General features: G+C 57.8%; 6 protein-coding genes across 6 annotated transcripts; 5 read left to right on the forward strand and 1 right to left on the reverse strand.

Annotated features, from left to right (window-relative positions):
• Positions 1-1,607: 1,607 nt before the first annotated feature.
• EX895_005999 (uncharacterized protein) lies at positions 1,608-4,502 on the forward strand (the record flags this gene model as incomplete). Its single annotated transcript, XM_029886591.1, has 1 exon — positions 1,608-4,502. The coding sequence occupies one exon, from the start codon at positions 1,608-1,610 to the stop codon at positions 4,500-4,502; it is 2,895 nt and encodes a 964-aa protein (XP_029736904.1).
• A 1,824-nt stretch (positions 4,503-6,326) lies between these two features.
• EX895_006000 (uncharacterized protein) lies at positions 6,327-7,106 on the forward strand (the record flags this gene model as incomplete). Its single annotated transcript, XM_029886592.1, has 1 exon — positions 6,327-7,106. The coding sequence occupies one exon, from the start codon at positions 6,327-6,329 to the stop codon at positions 7,104-7,106; it is 780 nt and encodes a 259-aa protein (XP_029736905.1).
• A 1,531-nt stretch (positions 7,107-8,637) lies between these two features.
• On the forward strand, positions 8,638-9,786 carry EX895_006001 (uncharacterized protein; the record flags this gene model as incomplete). Its single annotated transcript, XM_029886593.1, has 1 exon — positions 8,638-9,786. One exon carries the CDS (start codon positions 8,638-8,640, stop codon positions 9,784-9,786), a length of 1,149 nt encoding a protein of 382 aa, XP_029736906.1.
• Positions 9,787-10,411: 625 nt separating this feature from the next.
• On the forward strand, positions 10,412-12,745 carry EX895_006002 (uncharacterized protein; the record flags this gene model as incomplete). Its single annotated transcript, XM_029886594.1, has 1 exon — positions 10,412-12,745. The coding sequence occupies one exon, from the start codon at positions 10,412-10,414 to the stop codon at positions 12,743-12,745; it is 2,334 nt and encodes a 777-aa protein (XP_029736907.1).
• Positions 12,746-12,858: 113 nt separating this feature from the next.
• On the reverse strand, positions 12,859-14,566 carry EX895_006003 (uncharacterized protein; the record flags this gene model as incomplete). The annotated part of the gene is made up of 2 exons (XM_029886595.1): positions 12,859-13,008; positions 13,115-14,566. The coding sequence occupies 2 exons, from the start codon at positions 14,564-14,566 to the stop codon at positions 12,859-12,861; spliced, it is 1,602 nt and encodes a 533-aa protein (XP_029736908.1).
• A 340-nt stretch (positions 14,567-14,906) lies between these two features.
• On the forward strand, positions 14,907-15,752 carry EX895_006004 (uncharacterized protein; the record flags this gene model as incomplete). Its single annotated transcript, XM_029886596.1, has 1 exon — positions 14,907-15,752. The coding sequence occupies one exon, from the start codon at positions 14,907-14,909 to the stop codon at positions 15,750-15,752; it is 846 nt and encodes a 281-aa protein (XP_029736909.1).
• Positions 15,753-15,777: the final 25 nt, after the last annotated feature.

The following is a 15,777-nucleotide window of genomic DNA, read 5'->3' on the forward strand; positions in this document are numbered from 1 at the left end:
TGGGCTAAAAGGATGCGAGCGATTAAGGCCGAGATGCGGACCTGATTCGAAATCAAGGAAAGGCCGGCACCGCGAGAACAGCTAGTCGAACTTTGCTATCTTTCTGTCTAAAATGACGCACAATAAAGCCCTTGTGCGTCGGTTGAATATTTTTGACACCACGCGAGGCAGGCCATGGTCGCCTTTGGCAGCAAAAGCGCCAAGGAAACGGCAAAATTGGACATGTGCAAGACGAAGAAAAAAAAGTATCTTTCTTGACAGGTGAGCGTCGATCTTTCCTGCGACTCCGTGGCTACGACAGGCACTGGAACCGTGTGGTCGACTGATGCATGACTAGAGGTCGTGCCCACTGGGTTTGCCGTTTCTGTTTCTGCTTTTGGTCTGTGTTGGTCCGACACCGCTGTCCCTCTTTTTGCGACTGCACACCTTGCCCTCTTGCTGCAAGAAACGAAGCGCCTGCGAGCCCTTGACCGGCCACAAGCAAGCGAACGAAGCAAGTTAGCTGCGAGCGTCGGGCGGAAACCTTGTTCGGCGGGCCGCACTTCAAATGCCTGCCGATTGGCCAAGACTCTGCGAGATATGAGGAGTTCTGGCCATGCTCGTCCTTGCGTGCGTGTTCGTCAGCCAGTTTGACAGTCTCTTCCGGAACTTGACTGCCTTCAAAGTGTGCCTTTTCGGTTGTGCCGACGAAGCAACAAGCCGCCCTGAGCCCTTTGCCCTCCCCCTTTCCAGCGCCGTGGGTTGGGGCCCAATGTCCTCCTCGCTCATGCAGTTTGAAGGCGTCAGAGGGCTTTTCGCCTCCAAAGAAGAAGATTGCTTGCGTGTTGTGATTTTTTTGCTGCATTCAACCAGCCCGCCGCCGCTTCTGCTGATGCCGGTGCGAGTCCTCCCGTTGTTGGATTGGCCGCTTGGTCCCCCTCCCCGGTGGTGCTCGCTGGAGTATATAGTAGCTTGATCCCCCCTCGTCTCCGCCTTGATCGGATCTTCCTTTCTTACCTTGTTCAACCTTTCATCACCTTCTTCCCCTCCTTTCCGACTTCCGTCGTCCGCTCGGAAAACAGAGATCAGGCACAGGCGCCGTCTCAACTCTCAGTCACCTTTCTGTCTTTCAACCGTCGAAAGCAGATTCTCCTTCCCTGGTTCATTTCCTTAGGTTCGAGCAACTTTTGTGTTTGCCTTCGTTCCTCACCTTGAATCGAATCCGACTGAACACAGACAGTCAACAACAGGTAAGTTGCCATCCGCACGACTTTCCTGCGACGCCCTGCTCTTTTTCGCCTTTGAGGCTGGAAGGCAATTTGCAGAGGAAGGGAAACAGGGAGAGCCGGTCTCATATCAACGCCGTGCCAAGCCTAGTCGTTTCAATGGGGGTTTTCCCCCACTCGTTGCCTGGCAGGCGATGGACGGACGAGACTGAGACCCGGCCTTCCCTATCTGTTGCAACGCCCCACTCTGCAACTCCCACTGCAATCACAGCAAGTACAGCGACTGACTCCTTTACTCTTTTGCTTTCCTCGCTCCACCTACGAATACTTGGTTTCACCTCAGGTTCAGTTCCAACTCACCTCCGATACCCATCTTCCCCACCTCTCGAAAAATCGCCCAACATGTCGGACGTAGAGCCCCAGCAGGAAAAGAAGGTGACCAGGCACCGAGACATTGACGAGGAGCACGCCAGCAGCGGCCCCAAGCATGCTCTCGTTGACATGAGCACCATCGAGCTCAAGGCCGAGGACCTCTACGACAAGGCCAAGGTTGACATCGAGGCCGTCGAGCTCGAGGATGTCTGGACCCTCCTCCAGTGCAACGAAGGCGGCCTCACCGAAGAGGAGTGCGAGCGTCGACGTGGCATCTTTGGTCCCAACAAGATTGAGACCGAGGAGCCCAACCCCATCCTCCAGTTCCTTTCCTTCATGTGGAACCCTCTCTCCTGGGTCATGGAGGGTGCCGCCATCGTCGCCATTGCCCTCTCCAACGGTGAGGGCAGGGCTCCCGATTGGCAAGATTTCGTCGGTATCGTCCTCCTCCTGCTCATCAACTCCACCATCGGTTTCATCGAGGAGCGCAACGCCGGTAACGCCGTCAAGGCGCTCATGGACTCGCTCGCCCCCAAGGCCCGCTGCAAGCGTGACGGCAAGTGGATCGAGATTGAATCGTCTGACCTCGTCCCCGGTGATGTGATTGCCTTCAAGATCGGCGACATTGTCCCCGGTGACTGCCGTCTCTTTGACGCCATCAACGTTTCGTGCGACCAGGCCTCGCTCACGGGCGAATCGCTCCCCGTCAACAAGAAGCTCGGTGACCAGTGCTTCTCCGGTTCCATCTGCAAGCAGGGTGAGGCCGAGGGTGTCGTCATCTCCACCGGTCCCAACACCTTCTTCGGTCGTGCCGCCACCCTCATTGGCTCTGACGACGACACCACCGGTCACTTGCAGCAGGTCCTTTCGCGCATCGGTCTTTTCTGCATGGTCACCATCGGTGTTTTCATCGTCCTTGAGATCCTGATCCTCTACGCTGGCTTCCATTACAAATACCGCCGTGGTATCGACAACATCCTTGTGCTCTTGATCGGCGGAATCCCCATCGCCATGCCCTGTGTGTTGTCCGTCACCCTCGCCGTCGGTGCCCAGCAGCTCGCCAAGCACAAGGCCATCGTTACCCGTATCACTGCCATCGAGGAGCTCGCTGGTGTTGACATCCTCTGCTCCGACAAGACCGGTACCCTCACGACCAACAAGCTCACCATTGACACCGAGCTCGTCAAGCTCTACTCGGACTGGGCCAGCGTCGAGGACGTCATCCGCTTCGCTGCCTACGCTTCCCGAACTGAGAACCAGGACGCCATCGACGCCACCATCGTCGGCACCCTCAAGGACCCCGCCGAGGCTCGCAACGGAATCAAGCTGCTCGACTTCAAGCCCTTCAACCCTGTCGACAAGCGTACCGAGATTACCTATCTCGAGGAGGCCACCGGCAAGATGAAGCGTGTCACCAAGGGTATGACTTCGATCATCATCGACCTCTGCAAGCGCAACAAGACCGAGGCTCAGGAGAACGCTCTCGAGGCTGACGTCGAGGAATTTGCCAACCGTGGTCTCCGTGGTCTCGCTGTCGCTTTCGAGGAGGTCCCCTCTGGTGAGGTTGAGGCCGAGGGCAACGGTTTCGAGCTTCTTGGTCTGCTTGCCATCTTCGACCCTCCCCGCCACGACACCAAGGAGACTCTCGACAACGCTCAGGCCCTCGGTGTGCGCGTCAAGATGGTCACTGGTGACCAGCTTGCTATCGCCAAGGAGACCGGTCGTCGTCTTGGTCTTGGTGACCGCATGTTCAACTCCAAGGTTCTCGTTGATGGTGTCCTCCCCGCTGGTAGCCCTTACAAGTCGCTTGACGAGATGATCCTGGATGTTGATGGTTTCGCCGGTGTCTTCCCCGAGCACAAGTACGAGATTGTCAAGCGTCTCCAAGGTCTCGGCCACTTGACTGCCATGACTGGTGACGGCGCCAACGACGCTCCCGCTCTTGCCCGTGCCAACGTCGGTGTCGCTGTCGAGGGTGCTACTGACGCTGCCCGTGGTGCTGCCGACATTGTGCTTACCGAGCCCGGTCTGTCGACCATTGTCGAGGCTATCCGTCAGTCGCGCATCATTTTCGGTCGTATGAAGAACTACGCTGCCTACGCCGCAGCCATCACCATCCGTGTCGTTGTCGGTTTCGCTCTGCTTGCCTTTATCTGGAAGTCGGACTTCCCTCCCTTCATGGTTCTTATCATTGCCTTCCTCAACGACGGTTCCATCATGACGCTCTCGCTCGACACTGTCAAGCCCGCTCTCGAGCCCCAGCACTGGGACCTGACCGAGCTCTTCTTCTGCGGTTCGCTCTACGGTCTCTACCAGGTCGCCTCGACTCTGGCGCTGTTTGCCGTTATCTACAACACGACGTTCTTCGAGGACAAATTTGGCGTTACCCCTCTGCACGACAGCCCTAACGACCCTCGTCTGCACATGATCATGTACTTGCAGGTTGCCATTCTTGCCCAGGCGCTCATCTTCGTCACCCGTTCTCACGGCTTCTCATGGATGGAGCGCCCCTCGTTCGCTCTGATGGGTGCCTTCTGCCTGGCCCAGCTCATCTCGTCGATCATCGCCGCTTACGGTGATTGGGGCTTCACCAACGTCCACTCGATCGAGGGTGGCTGGATCGGAATCGTGTGGGTGTGGAACATTATTTGGTACTTCCCCATGGACTTTGTCAAGTTCTTCGCCAAGTTCCTGCTGCGCAAGCTCCGCTCGCAGAAGACGCCCGCTGCTGCTCACGAGAGCCTCAGCCGCACCACGTCGCGCGCCGACAGCATGTACTCGAACCGTACCTCGTTCCTCAAGCGTGCCCAGCGCAAGGCTGGCTTCGGAGGCGAGAAGAAGGTCCACATGTCGAGCAACGAGCTGCAGCGCCTTGGAAGCATCCAGGCCCAGGAGGCCTCGCGTCGTCTCTCCAAGTCCCAGTAAGCCGAGCTTGCTGTTTCTTCTCTCACACTCTCTCATAGCATTTAATTTCCCTTGTTCCACGCACGCAATCGCCTCGTCTACGTTGCTAGAATGAATCTTCGGTTTCCTGTATTTGAAGCCAGTGGTCATGATCTGTGATGTAGATGGGGAGCGTCCATAAAAGGGAGGCGGGTCGCGGGCTTTCGGTCCGGCGCTCTCCCCTTCCCCTACTTGAGTTCGGCTTGCGAACTCGACAAAACTCTCTCTCTTTTGCACTTAGATGGTTCTTGCCTATCCCACCCACGTCTTTCTTTGCCACCGTTGCATCTCACACACACTCTCTCGGGTTGCTATAGTATCGATCTCTTCCACAAGTGTCTGCTGTGTGGTTTTTGCGTGTTCAGAGCGAGGCAGCTTAGTATTGAGGAGGTTGTCGCTGGCGTAGATTGGCGATCGAGATGATGCGGTTGCCACTCGATCATGCTGGCTTGTGAGGCTGAAAGACGTTGCCTCCTCCGATGCCATGAATGGGGGGCGTGGCGAGGGCGTGCAGCGTTGACGTTGCAAGATCTAAGCGAGAAAGGGGAGCATGACGTCGATGGCGGCCTTCTCCTTCTCCTCACTGGTACGGCAGAGGTCTTTCTGAAAGTATCACAAGCGCTGCTGCTGTTTGGTCGCAAGCGATGGATGGTTGCGACGCCGAGCGCGAGCGGCTTCGTGTCTTGCTGGCAAAAGCGTGAACCGGAACGCCAATGCAGACCAGCCGAGAGACCAACACTGATACCAGCTGTCAGCGACTGCCAGCGTGGAGAAAATTGGTTCTGGTTGCTCGGCAAGCATTACTTGGCCCTCGAATTGACGACGTCCTGCCACGCGAGCAGCGCATGAATATTTCTCAGTTGGCATTGCAACTCAACCGACCTCGTTCGCTCGTCGCGACCACAAGGCAAGTCAGTGACATGCTGTGATACCGCATCTGCGACAGATGGTTTTCAGGTTGCAAAGGCGGACCAGCAAGTAACCAACGAGAAGCGCTCTGATGCAGAAGTGCGCAGGTGTGCTAGTGTTTTCAGGGAAAGAAGGCGAGGAAAGATGAGGCAAAGTGGCCGAGCTTTACCGTGTTCAAGTCCGAGTCGGACTCTGAATGCGCGAGCGATCTTCTCCTTGTTCGACACCCTCTCGCTTCGGACCTAGTTGTCTCCCCCCTGACGGCTTGTAACGCAGAAGACTAAGTGTCTAGTTTCGCTCGGTAGTGCTGCCACAGGGATAGATGGATGTCGCTCGTCGATCCAGCGACTTTTGCCCAAACAGAACGGTTCCGTGAGTGATTCGGGGCTGCAGCCGACCTACATGAAATGCTGCTTGGTTGTCGGTTGCCACCCTTTTTGCGCCTGGCTTTAGGCTGGCAACGCCCGAAGGCGCCCCCATGCACACGCCCCGGATAGACGGCTTCGAATCGAACGAGCCGATTCGAGAATCATCGAAGACAAGCTGGCATTGTGATTTCAGGTGATGTTGTCTGCCGCGAGTACGGCAAGAACCGAGCGCGAGGCCGAGAGTGCACGCGACATGGATGTCACTGTGTCAGTCCCTCAATGCGGCCCCTCGGTGTGAGACACTGGCGATCGTTGATCGTCTTTGCAGGACAAGAGGAGCGGACTATAACTAGTCCCCGCGCTCTGGAGGCGATCAACAACCCGCCCTCTCCGCATCACTTCACTTCACTTGTCGTCGTCGTTCGCCGCTGTTTGTCCGACACCAGTATTATATATCACCCTCGTTTGAAGACGGTATCGCCGCTTTCACCATCTCTACGTCTGCAGAATCGTTTGGGAAGCAACAGCTATGAAGATCGCCGCGACACTCGCTGCTATCGTGAGCACGCTGGCCGTGCTTGCGCCGCTTTCTGCCGCATCCCAGTCCGCCGTCGAACGGGACAGTGTTGCGGTCTACGAGGCCGAGCTCGAATCTAGAAGTGCCTCCTCGTGTGGAGTCGGTAGCAGCCGCAAACATCATCACAAAAAGGGCAAGAAGAAGAACAAGCATAAGACGAGTTCGGCACGACCCAGCCACTACTACTCGAGCACCATCGAGAAGGCATCTCCCTCGACCAGCCCCAAGACATCGAACCCGGCAGCCTCGACAAGCACGCCTTCCTCCAGCACTGGTACTGCATCGCTGTCGACCTTCGAACAGACCATGTTGAGCATGCACAACGCGGATCGAGCCAAGCACTCGGCCTCGGCGCTGACGTGGGATGCCACGCTCGCCTCGGCTGCAGCCAAATGGGCCGCAGGCTGCAAATGGCAACACACTCCCAACAACCCGTACGGCCAAAACATCGCGGCGGGCACAGCGAGCGGTTTCGGCGCCAAGGACTCGTGCACCATGTGGTACGACGAAGTGTCGCAGTACGACTTCAGCACGGCTCAGTACAGCGATGCTACGGGCCACTTTACGCAGATGGTATGGAAGGGGACAAAGAGGTTGGGTTGTGCGATCCAGAGTTGCTCCGCTAGCCAGATGGGGTTGGGGTCGTCCGGCAGCGCGCAGTATGTCGTGTGCAACTATGACCCGCCTGGAAATGTTATTGGACAGTTTAAGGAGAACGTGTTGGCCAGCTGAGAGGTCAGCTCGAGAGGTTGTAAGAGGCGCAGCAGGTGGTTGGAAACGACATTCAGGCAAAGGTTGGTGCGGGCCTCGGCGCGTAATCAAGTCAGGGCAAAATCAGGATTGTTTCTGGAAGAGCCATTCGTTGGAAAGAAGCGCCTATCGCTGGTCGGTACGGCGCGTGGAAAGGCAAGCATGGTCTGTAGTACAGTAGCATCGCATTCTTTGGAAAGGAAACCTTTTTGTTTCTGGCTCGCTGTGACGAGGTCCTTCGACAAAGGCCAGCAGTGAGGCCAAAAGCTTGACTCGGTGCTCGCGTGTCATGCATGTACATGAGCGGGGATCCACTGAGCATATTGTCCTTCCATTCGCGGAGTGACACACTTAGCTGCACCACAAGGGGGACCGTGTCAGATGTGTGTGCATGATCAATTTCGCTCAACGTGGCGTCGGTCTCGAAGTCCTTTTTTGTGGCTTTGGCGTGGCAAGGCACACGACAAGGCCGGGGCCCTTGTGTTCTTTCTGGGTTTGCACGAACTGCATGTTGAGCTTGGTGTTATAGTTAAGCTCAGATCAGGAGGTTGTGTCCAGGCTCGAGAGACTACATAAAGTGCAACTTAATCTTGAACCCGGTCCCGCTGTTTGAGGCCCCCACTTTCCCCACCCGTGCCTTCTGCCACCACCACCTGCAAACCGGCTATCGCGCCATCAGTACCGACAATTGTTCGCGGATCATTTCACGAGATCCATGTCATCTGGTTGCTGCGAGGAAAAAAAACACAAGGTCATAGGCACCGTTAGATACACATACGGTCGCCTTGCTAGAGGCTTTGCATCGCCGCTCTGCCTTTTTCGGCGAGCGGGGAGCAGTACCGGATATCACGCGCGAAGCCTTCAAGAGCTCTGGGAAGAAAGCAGCTCAGCTGACAGGGAATTCGAGCGTAAAAGCGGCCCGCCGACTTGACTTTGTTTGTCACCGCTAAACCGGCGTCACACGCACGCTGGCTCGCTTAGCAGGGCTATGGGGAGGTTTCATGCTGCTCGAGACTACTCTTCCGTTGGAAACGCATGTCTTCGTCGTTCTCCACCACCACGGCTGTCCATGCTGCACTCGCAAGGTGAGACGCAGCAGCAACCGGAACAGTCCCGCCTGGAGGCTGTGCCGCACAGAACTCTGTCTAGCTCGAAATTGCATTCTACGCTGCGACGACAGCAAGCGGACGAAGAAGCACATAAAACGCTGCCACAACGTCGACGACGTTCCCTCTCTTCCAGCCTTCGTCGACTCTGCTCGCATTTCAGCTCGAGTCATTCACCCAAATCATCAAAGGTACCGCCACCACCTTGCCCTCGCGCCGACGCAAGCAGCTACTTGGCCACAAGGTCTGGCCCGTCCAAGAGCAACTTCTCGACACCCTCGACCTCGCAAATCTCACTGCCTTGGTCACCAACGCTTTCATTACCAGGATCAATCGCATCGTCAAGCTCTTCACTCACCTTCCCGCTGCATCCCGAGTTTGAGCTCGAGCTGGAAATTGCACTAGAGATGGCGCCGCACGAATTGGGATCGGCCTGGAGCCATGATTCGTACAATGCTATGCAGTACCTGCGCGCCCGCACGGCTTACCCACCGACGATGACCGAGACCACCTTCGACTATCACGAACAGGGGGACAGCAAATCGAACCGAGCCGATCAATGGCAGTCGGCCTTGGAGATTGGATGCGGACCGGGCCAGATGTCGGTACACCTTGCCACCCGCTTCTCCAGGGTCTATGGACAGGACCCGTCGCCCAACATGCTCAAGCTGGCGAACACGGTCAAGCACATGTCGGCCGAAGAGCTGGCCGAGGTCGGCCTGCCTCCTGTTCAGGATCCGACGCGGATCGAGTATCTTGAGGCCAAGGGGGAGGATCCTGTGCTACCGCCGGGCGAAAAGGTGAACCTGATCATGATGGCCGCCTGCATCCATTGGATGGATTGGGAGACGCCCGGATCGACCAATGCCAACTGGACCAAGTGGGCGTCGTTACTCAAACCAGGTGGCAGCCTCATCGTCATGGGCGGAAGACCGGTCATCGGACCCTACTTGGGTGAAAGGGGAGAACAGCTTCGCCCGCTTCGAGACTGGCTGCTCGACTTCCCGCTCAACCATCCCGAGATCGATCGGTACTACGGCACCACCAAATTCATCCAGGAGCTGCGCACTGGTGGGCTGTATCGCAAGCTGCCCATGCCCTGGGACCACAGCCCCGAGCTCGAAGCGCTGTGGGACCGCGACTCGTACTGCTGGATCCCCATCGACGACTGCACCGTGCTGGGCGAGCAAGCCACCTCGGCCGAGCTGTGCAAGATCGACGACCCTGAACGCTTTGCCGAGGCGATCAACAACTTGCCGCACTGGATCCGACCCAGTGTGCGTCGTGCCGCCCAGTGTGATAACTCGGAAGGCGACTTGGTTGTGTCGATGACCACGCCTCGAAAGATGGCGGATTGGGTCAGGTCTACCTCGGGCTATCTCAAGTTTTTGCAGGACCACCCGGAACAGCGCAAGCTTAGCCTTCAGGACGGTGATTTTGCCGCGGTCGAGTTGCAGAAGGTGTGCAACTCGATCGGGATTGACTTTGACGAAGAGATCGAGTGTCATCACTCGGGCGGTGTGCTTTGCATTCGACGTACCGACAAAGAGTGTTGATCGTGTGGGTTTCCGTGTTTCGTCCAGTCTTGTTTCTCATTTTGTTTCGGTTGTCTCTGCATTTTGCATGCTCCTCGCTCGTTCTCTTCTTTGCATCACATGTTGTATCGGTCTAATTGCATTCGTTTCGGCTTGGCATCCAGCGTTGAACGTCTCGATGGTGATGGTAGAGGTGTGTCTTGACTGCGTGACTGCATTCTAGTCGCGAAGCGCTAATAGAGCGCGACCCTTTTCCTTTCTTTTTGAGAAGCTTTTATGGACGTGGAGGCTGCATCCACGACATGCCATCCGACCATCCATTGCATTCACCCTTTCCTTCTTGACACGACCAAGTCATCAACCAGCGCTGGCGTTGTCGGCAACAACAACACAGCACCAGCCTGTCGCCTAGATTGCGGTGAGACAAAGTTAAAGACGACCGAAGTTCATAACGCGAGAAGCTGGTACGGTCGACCGCATAACTCTCTCGATCAGCACCTCATCATCATAGCGCAGTGGCCCCTGGGTGACGCGAAGGGCGACAGCACACCATGTATTACCGGCTCAGCTCAGGCTCGACAAAGTAAAGCCTCATTCGACAAGCCCAATCGTCGGCTCAGCTACGAGCTTGACCGACTCCCCGAAGATGCCGTCTGCTATGCTATCCACATCCAACCACCAGCGAGCCACGCAGTCAGCGTTTCTACCTGTGGGAGCAGTCTGCGAAGTGGTCGATGGCAAGACAGGTCATGCGTACCCGGCTACAATCGTCTCACGCAGATGGGGCAGCTCCTCCAATCCTCCATCCGCTGGAGGGGCCGACATCGACAACGTCCAGTACTATGTCCACCGCCACGGCCAGGACAAACGCATGGACGGCTGGGTGGATGATTCCTCCATCCGACCAGCTTCTGCACTCTCCAACTTGGACGTGAAACTCGAAGTGCCTTCGAACCATCCTTCGACTCCAATCAAAGGCGCCAATGGACTGGCATCAGCCTCCGCAAATCCAACCCCGCATTCCATGGAGAAGGGCAAGAGGAAGGCGGAACACGATCTTGTCAACGAGGGCAGCGATGGGAGTCGCACGCCCTCACTCAGCCGGCAGCCATCTCCGGCGCTTCTCGACCGCAATGCCAATCACCGCGGGAGGCAAAAGACAGCTGCATCTCCTTCATCCGACACGCCAGCCTTGCGAAACATCGATCGCGTCCTATACGGGAACTACGACATCAAGACGTGGTACCACTCTCCCTATCCGCTCGACCATGAGGATGCTGCCGACGGGCAAGACAACTGGGCTTCCCACTCGGCTTCCGCTCATGCATCTGCAAGTCATTCGAGCAACAAGCGCAATCAGTCTCCTGCGTCTGCGACAAACAAACGTGCAGCTCGCAAGGAGAACCTAAGCAGCCTCGGGGGAGCCTTATCCTCGTCGGCGCGTGATGCACCTGCCATCAAGGCACTGGCCGCAGTGGGCACAGCAGCAATAGCATCAGATTCTGCCTTGCCATCGGGACGACAGTCGCCTGCGTCGCCTTCCACCACAAGCGGGTTCAAGGGCAAGTACAAGGAGGTAACCCCGACCAAGATGCTTTGGATCTGCGACGGATGCTTCAAATACATGAAGACGTACAACGGCTTTGCGGCGCATCGCAAGTTCTGCCGCCACACGCACCCGCCTGGTCGCAAAGTGTACCAACGCGGAGCGCACATCATCTGGGAAGTTGATGGGGCGGCGCAGAAGCTCTACTGCCAGAACCTCTCGCTCTTTGGCAAACTCTTCATCGATCACAAGACCATCTACTTTGACGTGGAGCCGTTTGTGTTTTACGTGCTCACCGACGCTGCTACTGCGTCGTTCGACCATCCGCTCGGGTTTTTCTCCAAGGAGAAGATCTCGTACGATGACTACAACTTGGCGTGCATTGTCACGTTTCCGCCATTTCAGCGCAAGAGCTTTGGCACGCTCATGATTGAGTTTTCGTACTACCTGTCGGCAGCACAGGGGATGCTGGGCACGCCGGAGCGGCCGCTGTCGGATCTGGGGTTGAAGGGATATCTTTCCTTCTGGACGGCTGTGTTGCTAAGGGCACTTGTGGGCTGCTTTGATGGGCCGCTGCGCATTGCGAGTGGCAGCAGTAGCACACCGGCGAGACAGCGCCGACTGTCGTCTGCTGCTGCTGCTGGCGATGTCAGCGATGCTGGAGCAGCGACGGACAACAGAGTCAAGGCGGAGGATGCACTCCGAAAATGGCACATCCTCACACTGCGGTGTAAGCTCCTAGGGCTGTCGCTGGAGTCGATCTCGCACCAGGTGGGATTCGCAGAGCTGCAGCGACTCGCTGCCGAAGTCGCCGAGGCATCCGATACACACGCCAGCACAGGTTCGAGCGCTGGATCGCACAAGCGTAAGCTGCGGCTCAAAGGGTGGGCGGGCAGTGCGCCTACGCGGACGGCTCGGCCACCTCCACCTCCACCGCCGCCTCACGCTCAGCCTGGCAATGGTGCCCTGGCAGCAACAAAGGTAGACAGTGAGGGTGCGGCAGCCCGGCGGTCGTCCCGAGTCGCAGCGAACGGCTCGGATCCTGAACTGGTAGCCGTGCACCCAGCACTGGACATTTCCGCGTTGGGCGACCGCGAAGCCCCCTGCACGATGGCAGTAACCGTGGAAGCCTTGTCGCGCCTCACGCACTTACGGACGGACGACATTGTGCTCGCGCTGTCCGAGGCTGGGCTTGTCGATGCACCGGGCACGCCGTTCCTGCCCACGGCGGACGAAGCTGTGACACAGAGCGGTGTAGCTGGAGCGACTGCTGCTACTGGTGATGGTGGTGGCGGGCAGCTGAAGCAGACGAATGGAATCGGTCGGTCGGGCAGCGGTCTCGCACTGGTGCTCACGCGCGATGCGGTTCGCGAAGCAGTCCGCAAGTTCAACGTGCGGCCTGCGGTGCTGGACGAGTCGTATGCGCTCATTTGAGAAGCCCCACATCAAACCCCCCACACAAACACACGCAATGTTATGATGACTTAGTTTGCTGCCACCGAGAACCCCCTCTTTTGCAATTGTGACGTGTGAGAGAGTGCGCAACACTACTTGCGTGCGGATCCGCGTCGTTCGAGACGAGCCAGGCTTTCGGCCGCCTTGGTCTTGGCGATGGCGAACGTGGGCCCGCCGATCTTGTCGGCCAATGCGTAGGCTTTTTGGAAGTAGAGTCTTGCTTGGCACGTGTCTCCTGCCATCTGTAGCGCGCCAACAGAAAGTAGAAAAGGGGGGGTTTGGTGTGGTTAGTCAAGATATGATCGATAGAGGCAGCGAACATGTTGTAGGAAGGGGATGGGAACTTACGTCGTGCAGCACGCCGAGGTTGTACAGCAGCGTGAGCTTGACGCCCAAACACTCGGTGCGCACCTCCTGCGTCCTCTCGTCGGACGAGTGCACCACCTCGGCCGTACTTGGCGACTCGAACCCAGCCAGCTGCACCGTCTGATCCGTGATCTCGAGCCCCTTGAGCGCCCATTTCGAGGCGTCCTTGATGTTCCCTCCCGACAAAAGTTGGGAGAGATTGTTCATCACCAGACCGGCCTTGCAGCGCTCGCTCGCCGTCGGAGCCGAGGCCGCGTTGGGCGGCAAGAGGATCGACAGCGTCTGAAGGTACAGCGGAACCGCGTACTCGGCCAGGTTTTTCGAGGCGTAGAAGGTGCCGAGTGATTCAATCGAGGCGAGCAGGTCGAGCTTAGTCACCCATGCGGGGAGGTCCAGGTCGGCGAGCGAGATCGAGGTGGGCGGCGTGACCGTGGTGAGCGTTACGGGCGAAGTGGAGTTTGGGTTGGGCTCGGAGGGTGCGGCATCAGTAGCAGCTGCTGCTGCGAGGGCGGATGCGTGGACGCTAGCAGGTAGGACAAGCCGGAAAAGCTCCTCGACGCTCCACACCAGCCAGCGCTCTGCTGGATCCTGCGAGTCTGCTGTGCCCGTCAGGCTGAATCTAAATGTGTCCTCGTCGCCGTCCTGCTGAGCTCCAGGTTGGGCCAGCTTCGCCTTGTGCAGCAGTGTGATCCGCACTTCAGGTAGCTGACCGAGCAGACCCAGCTTCTGCGCGATCTGCACTGCGCGCATCCTGTCCCTATCCGTCCTCTTGCACTCCCCTCTCTCCTCGCCTACGTTAATGTACTTGCCGCGCTGCATCACTTCATTCCACACATCCTCCAACACCTGATAGCTCTCCTCCACCATTCCCTCCCCCTCGAGTAGAGCAGCCAGTGCGATTGCGATACCCGAGATTTTGAGCATCGCTTCGCCCGCCTCCCCGGGCGGCGCACCCTTGGGTGTCGGCGTGGGCTCGTTGAGCTCCGCCTTGATACCACGGGCCGTGGCAAGCGCCTTGCGGAAGTACGACTCGGCACGTCTCGCATCTCCACGGTTGCGAGCCTTGATAGCTGCACGGAGGTCATCGCGGATCGAGACGGGCCAGGCGGAGAAGGAAGTGTAGTACTCGTACAGGCCGTAGCCGGTCACGGCGACCGCGAGCGCGATGAGCGAGGTGAAGAGGGTGCCCACTCGAACGGCGCCGGGGCCGGAGACAGATGGGCGTGGGCGGAAGCCGGGTGTTTCAACGTTGCCTAAGCTGGTGTTCTTGGTAGACGAGCTGGGCTGTGGCGAGGCAGATGCGTTGGAGGAGAGACGAGATGTAGAGAAGCTTCGGGGAATGGCGTTGGGCAGTCTCGGTGCAGAGAGAGGCTGTCGGAGGATGGATCCAGCGACGGTGCGGCTTGCCGCCGTGACAGTTCTGAGTGAAGCCATGTTTGCAGCAAGATCGAGATTGCTGCTGTTATGGGGACGAAGGCAAGGTGGAAAGCGGTTGCTTGGTCACAAAGGTGCAACGTCAGGAAGTGCATTTCTTGTCGACTTCTCCACTTTCCTAAGCAAAAATCGACCGATTTGCTGCCAACAAATGAATCGCCGATTCGGGGGCGAGTTGGAATGGACTTATCCGAAGAGCCTGTCAAACAGTGAATCGACGAAAAAAAGCCTTCTCACTGCACTGCCGAGCATCCGACGTTGGTGCGCTCTCCATCTCGTTGAGCTGAGCGGATACACGTTCGAAGTTTCTTTGTTCACCAACATCATCTTCACAACAAACATGTCCCGCGCCACTGCCACCCAAGATTCGCTCGCATCGGCCATCGAGTCGCTGCTCGCCTCTCTACCCGCCTCGCTCGACTCGCTGGCACCGATCGAGCCCACGCCCCAGCTGCCCACCACCGAAGCCGAGGTAGCGGCCCTCATCGACCACACGCTGCTTGCACCCAATGCCACACTCGAGCAGATCGCTGCCGTCTGCGACGAAGCCAAGCAGTACCGCACTGCCACCGTCTGCGTCAACTCGTCCATGATCCCCTACGTCTCGCAACACCTCGCCGGCACCTCGGTGAAGCCTATCTCGGTGGTCGGCTTCCCCTTTGGCTCGTCCAACACACCCTCCAAGGTGCTCGAGGCCCGCTTGGCCTGCGAGCAGGGCGCGCGCGAGATCGACATGGTCAACAACATCGGTCTTCTCCGATCGCAGGAATACCTCCAAGTCTACACAGACATCCACGCCGTTGCAGAGGAATGCCGCTCACACAACGCCAGGCTCAAGGTGATTTTGGAGACGGGGATGCTGTCCAAACCCGAGATTGCAGCTGCGAGCTATCTGGCTTGTTTGGCGGGGGCAGAATTTGTCAAGACCAGCACGGGGTACGGTGGGCCCGGCGCGACCAAGGAGGATGTGCGACTGATGTACGAGGTGGCTAAGCGCAAGGATCTCGGTTGGAATGGCGATGACAAGGAGGTCAAGGCAAGCGGTGGGATTCGAAGTCTGGAGACGGTGCATGTTATGGTCAAGAATGGAGCGACCCGGGTCGGTGCCAGTGGTACCAAGGCCATCGTCGAGCAGATCAGGAGCGGTGCGGCTGCTGCGCCTGCTGCTGCTGGCTCGAACTACTAGTTGTTTATGAACACACAATATATCG

The sequence above is a fragment of the Sporisorium graminicola genome, chromosome SGRAM_8 (assembly GCF_005498985.1).
Source record: "Sporisorium graminicola strain CBS 10092 chromosome SGRAM_8, whole genome shotgun sequence".
Taxonomy (NCBI): domain Eukaryota; kingdom Fungi; phylum Basidiomycota; class Ustilaginomycetes; order Ustilaginales; family Ustilaginaceae; genus Sporisorium; species Sporisorium graminicola.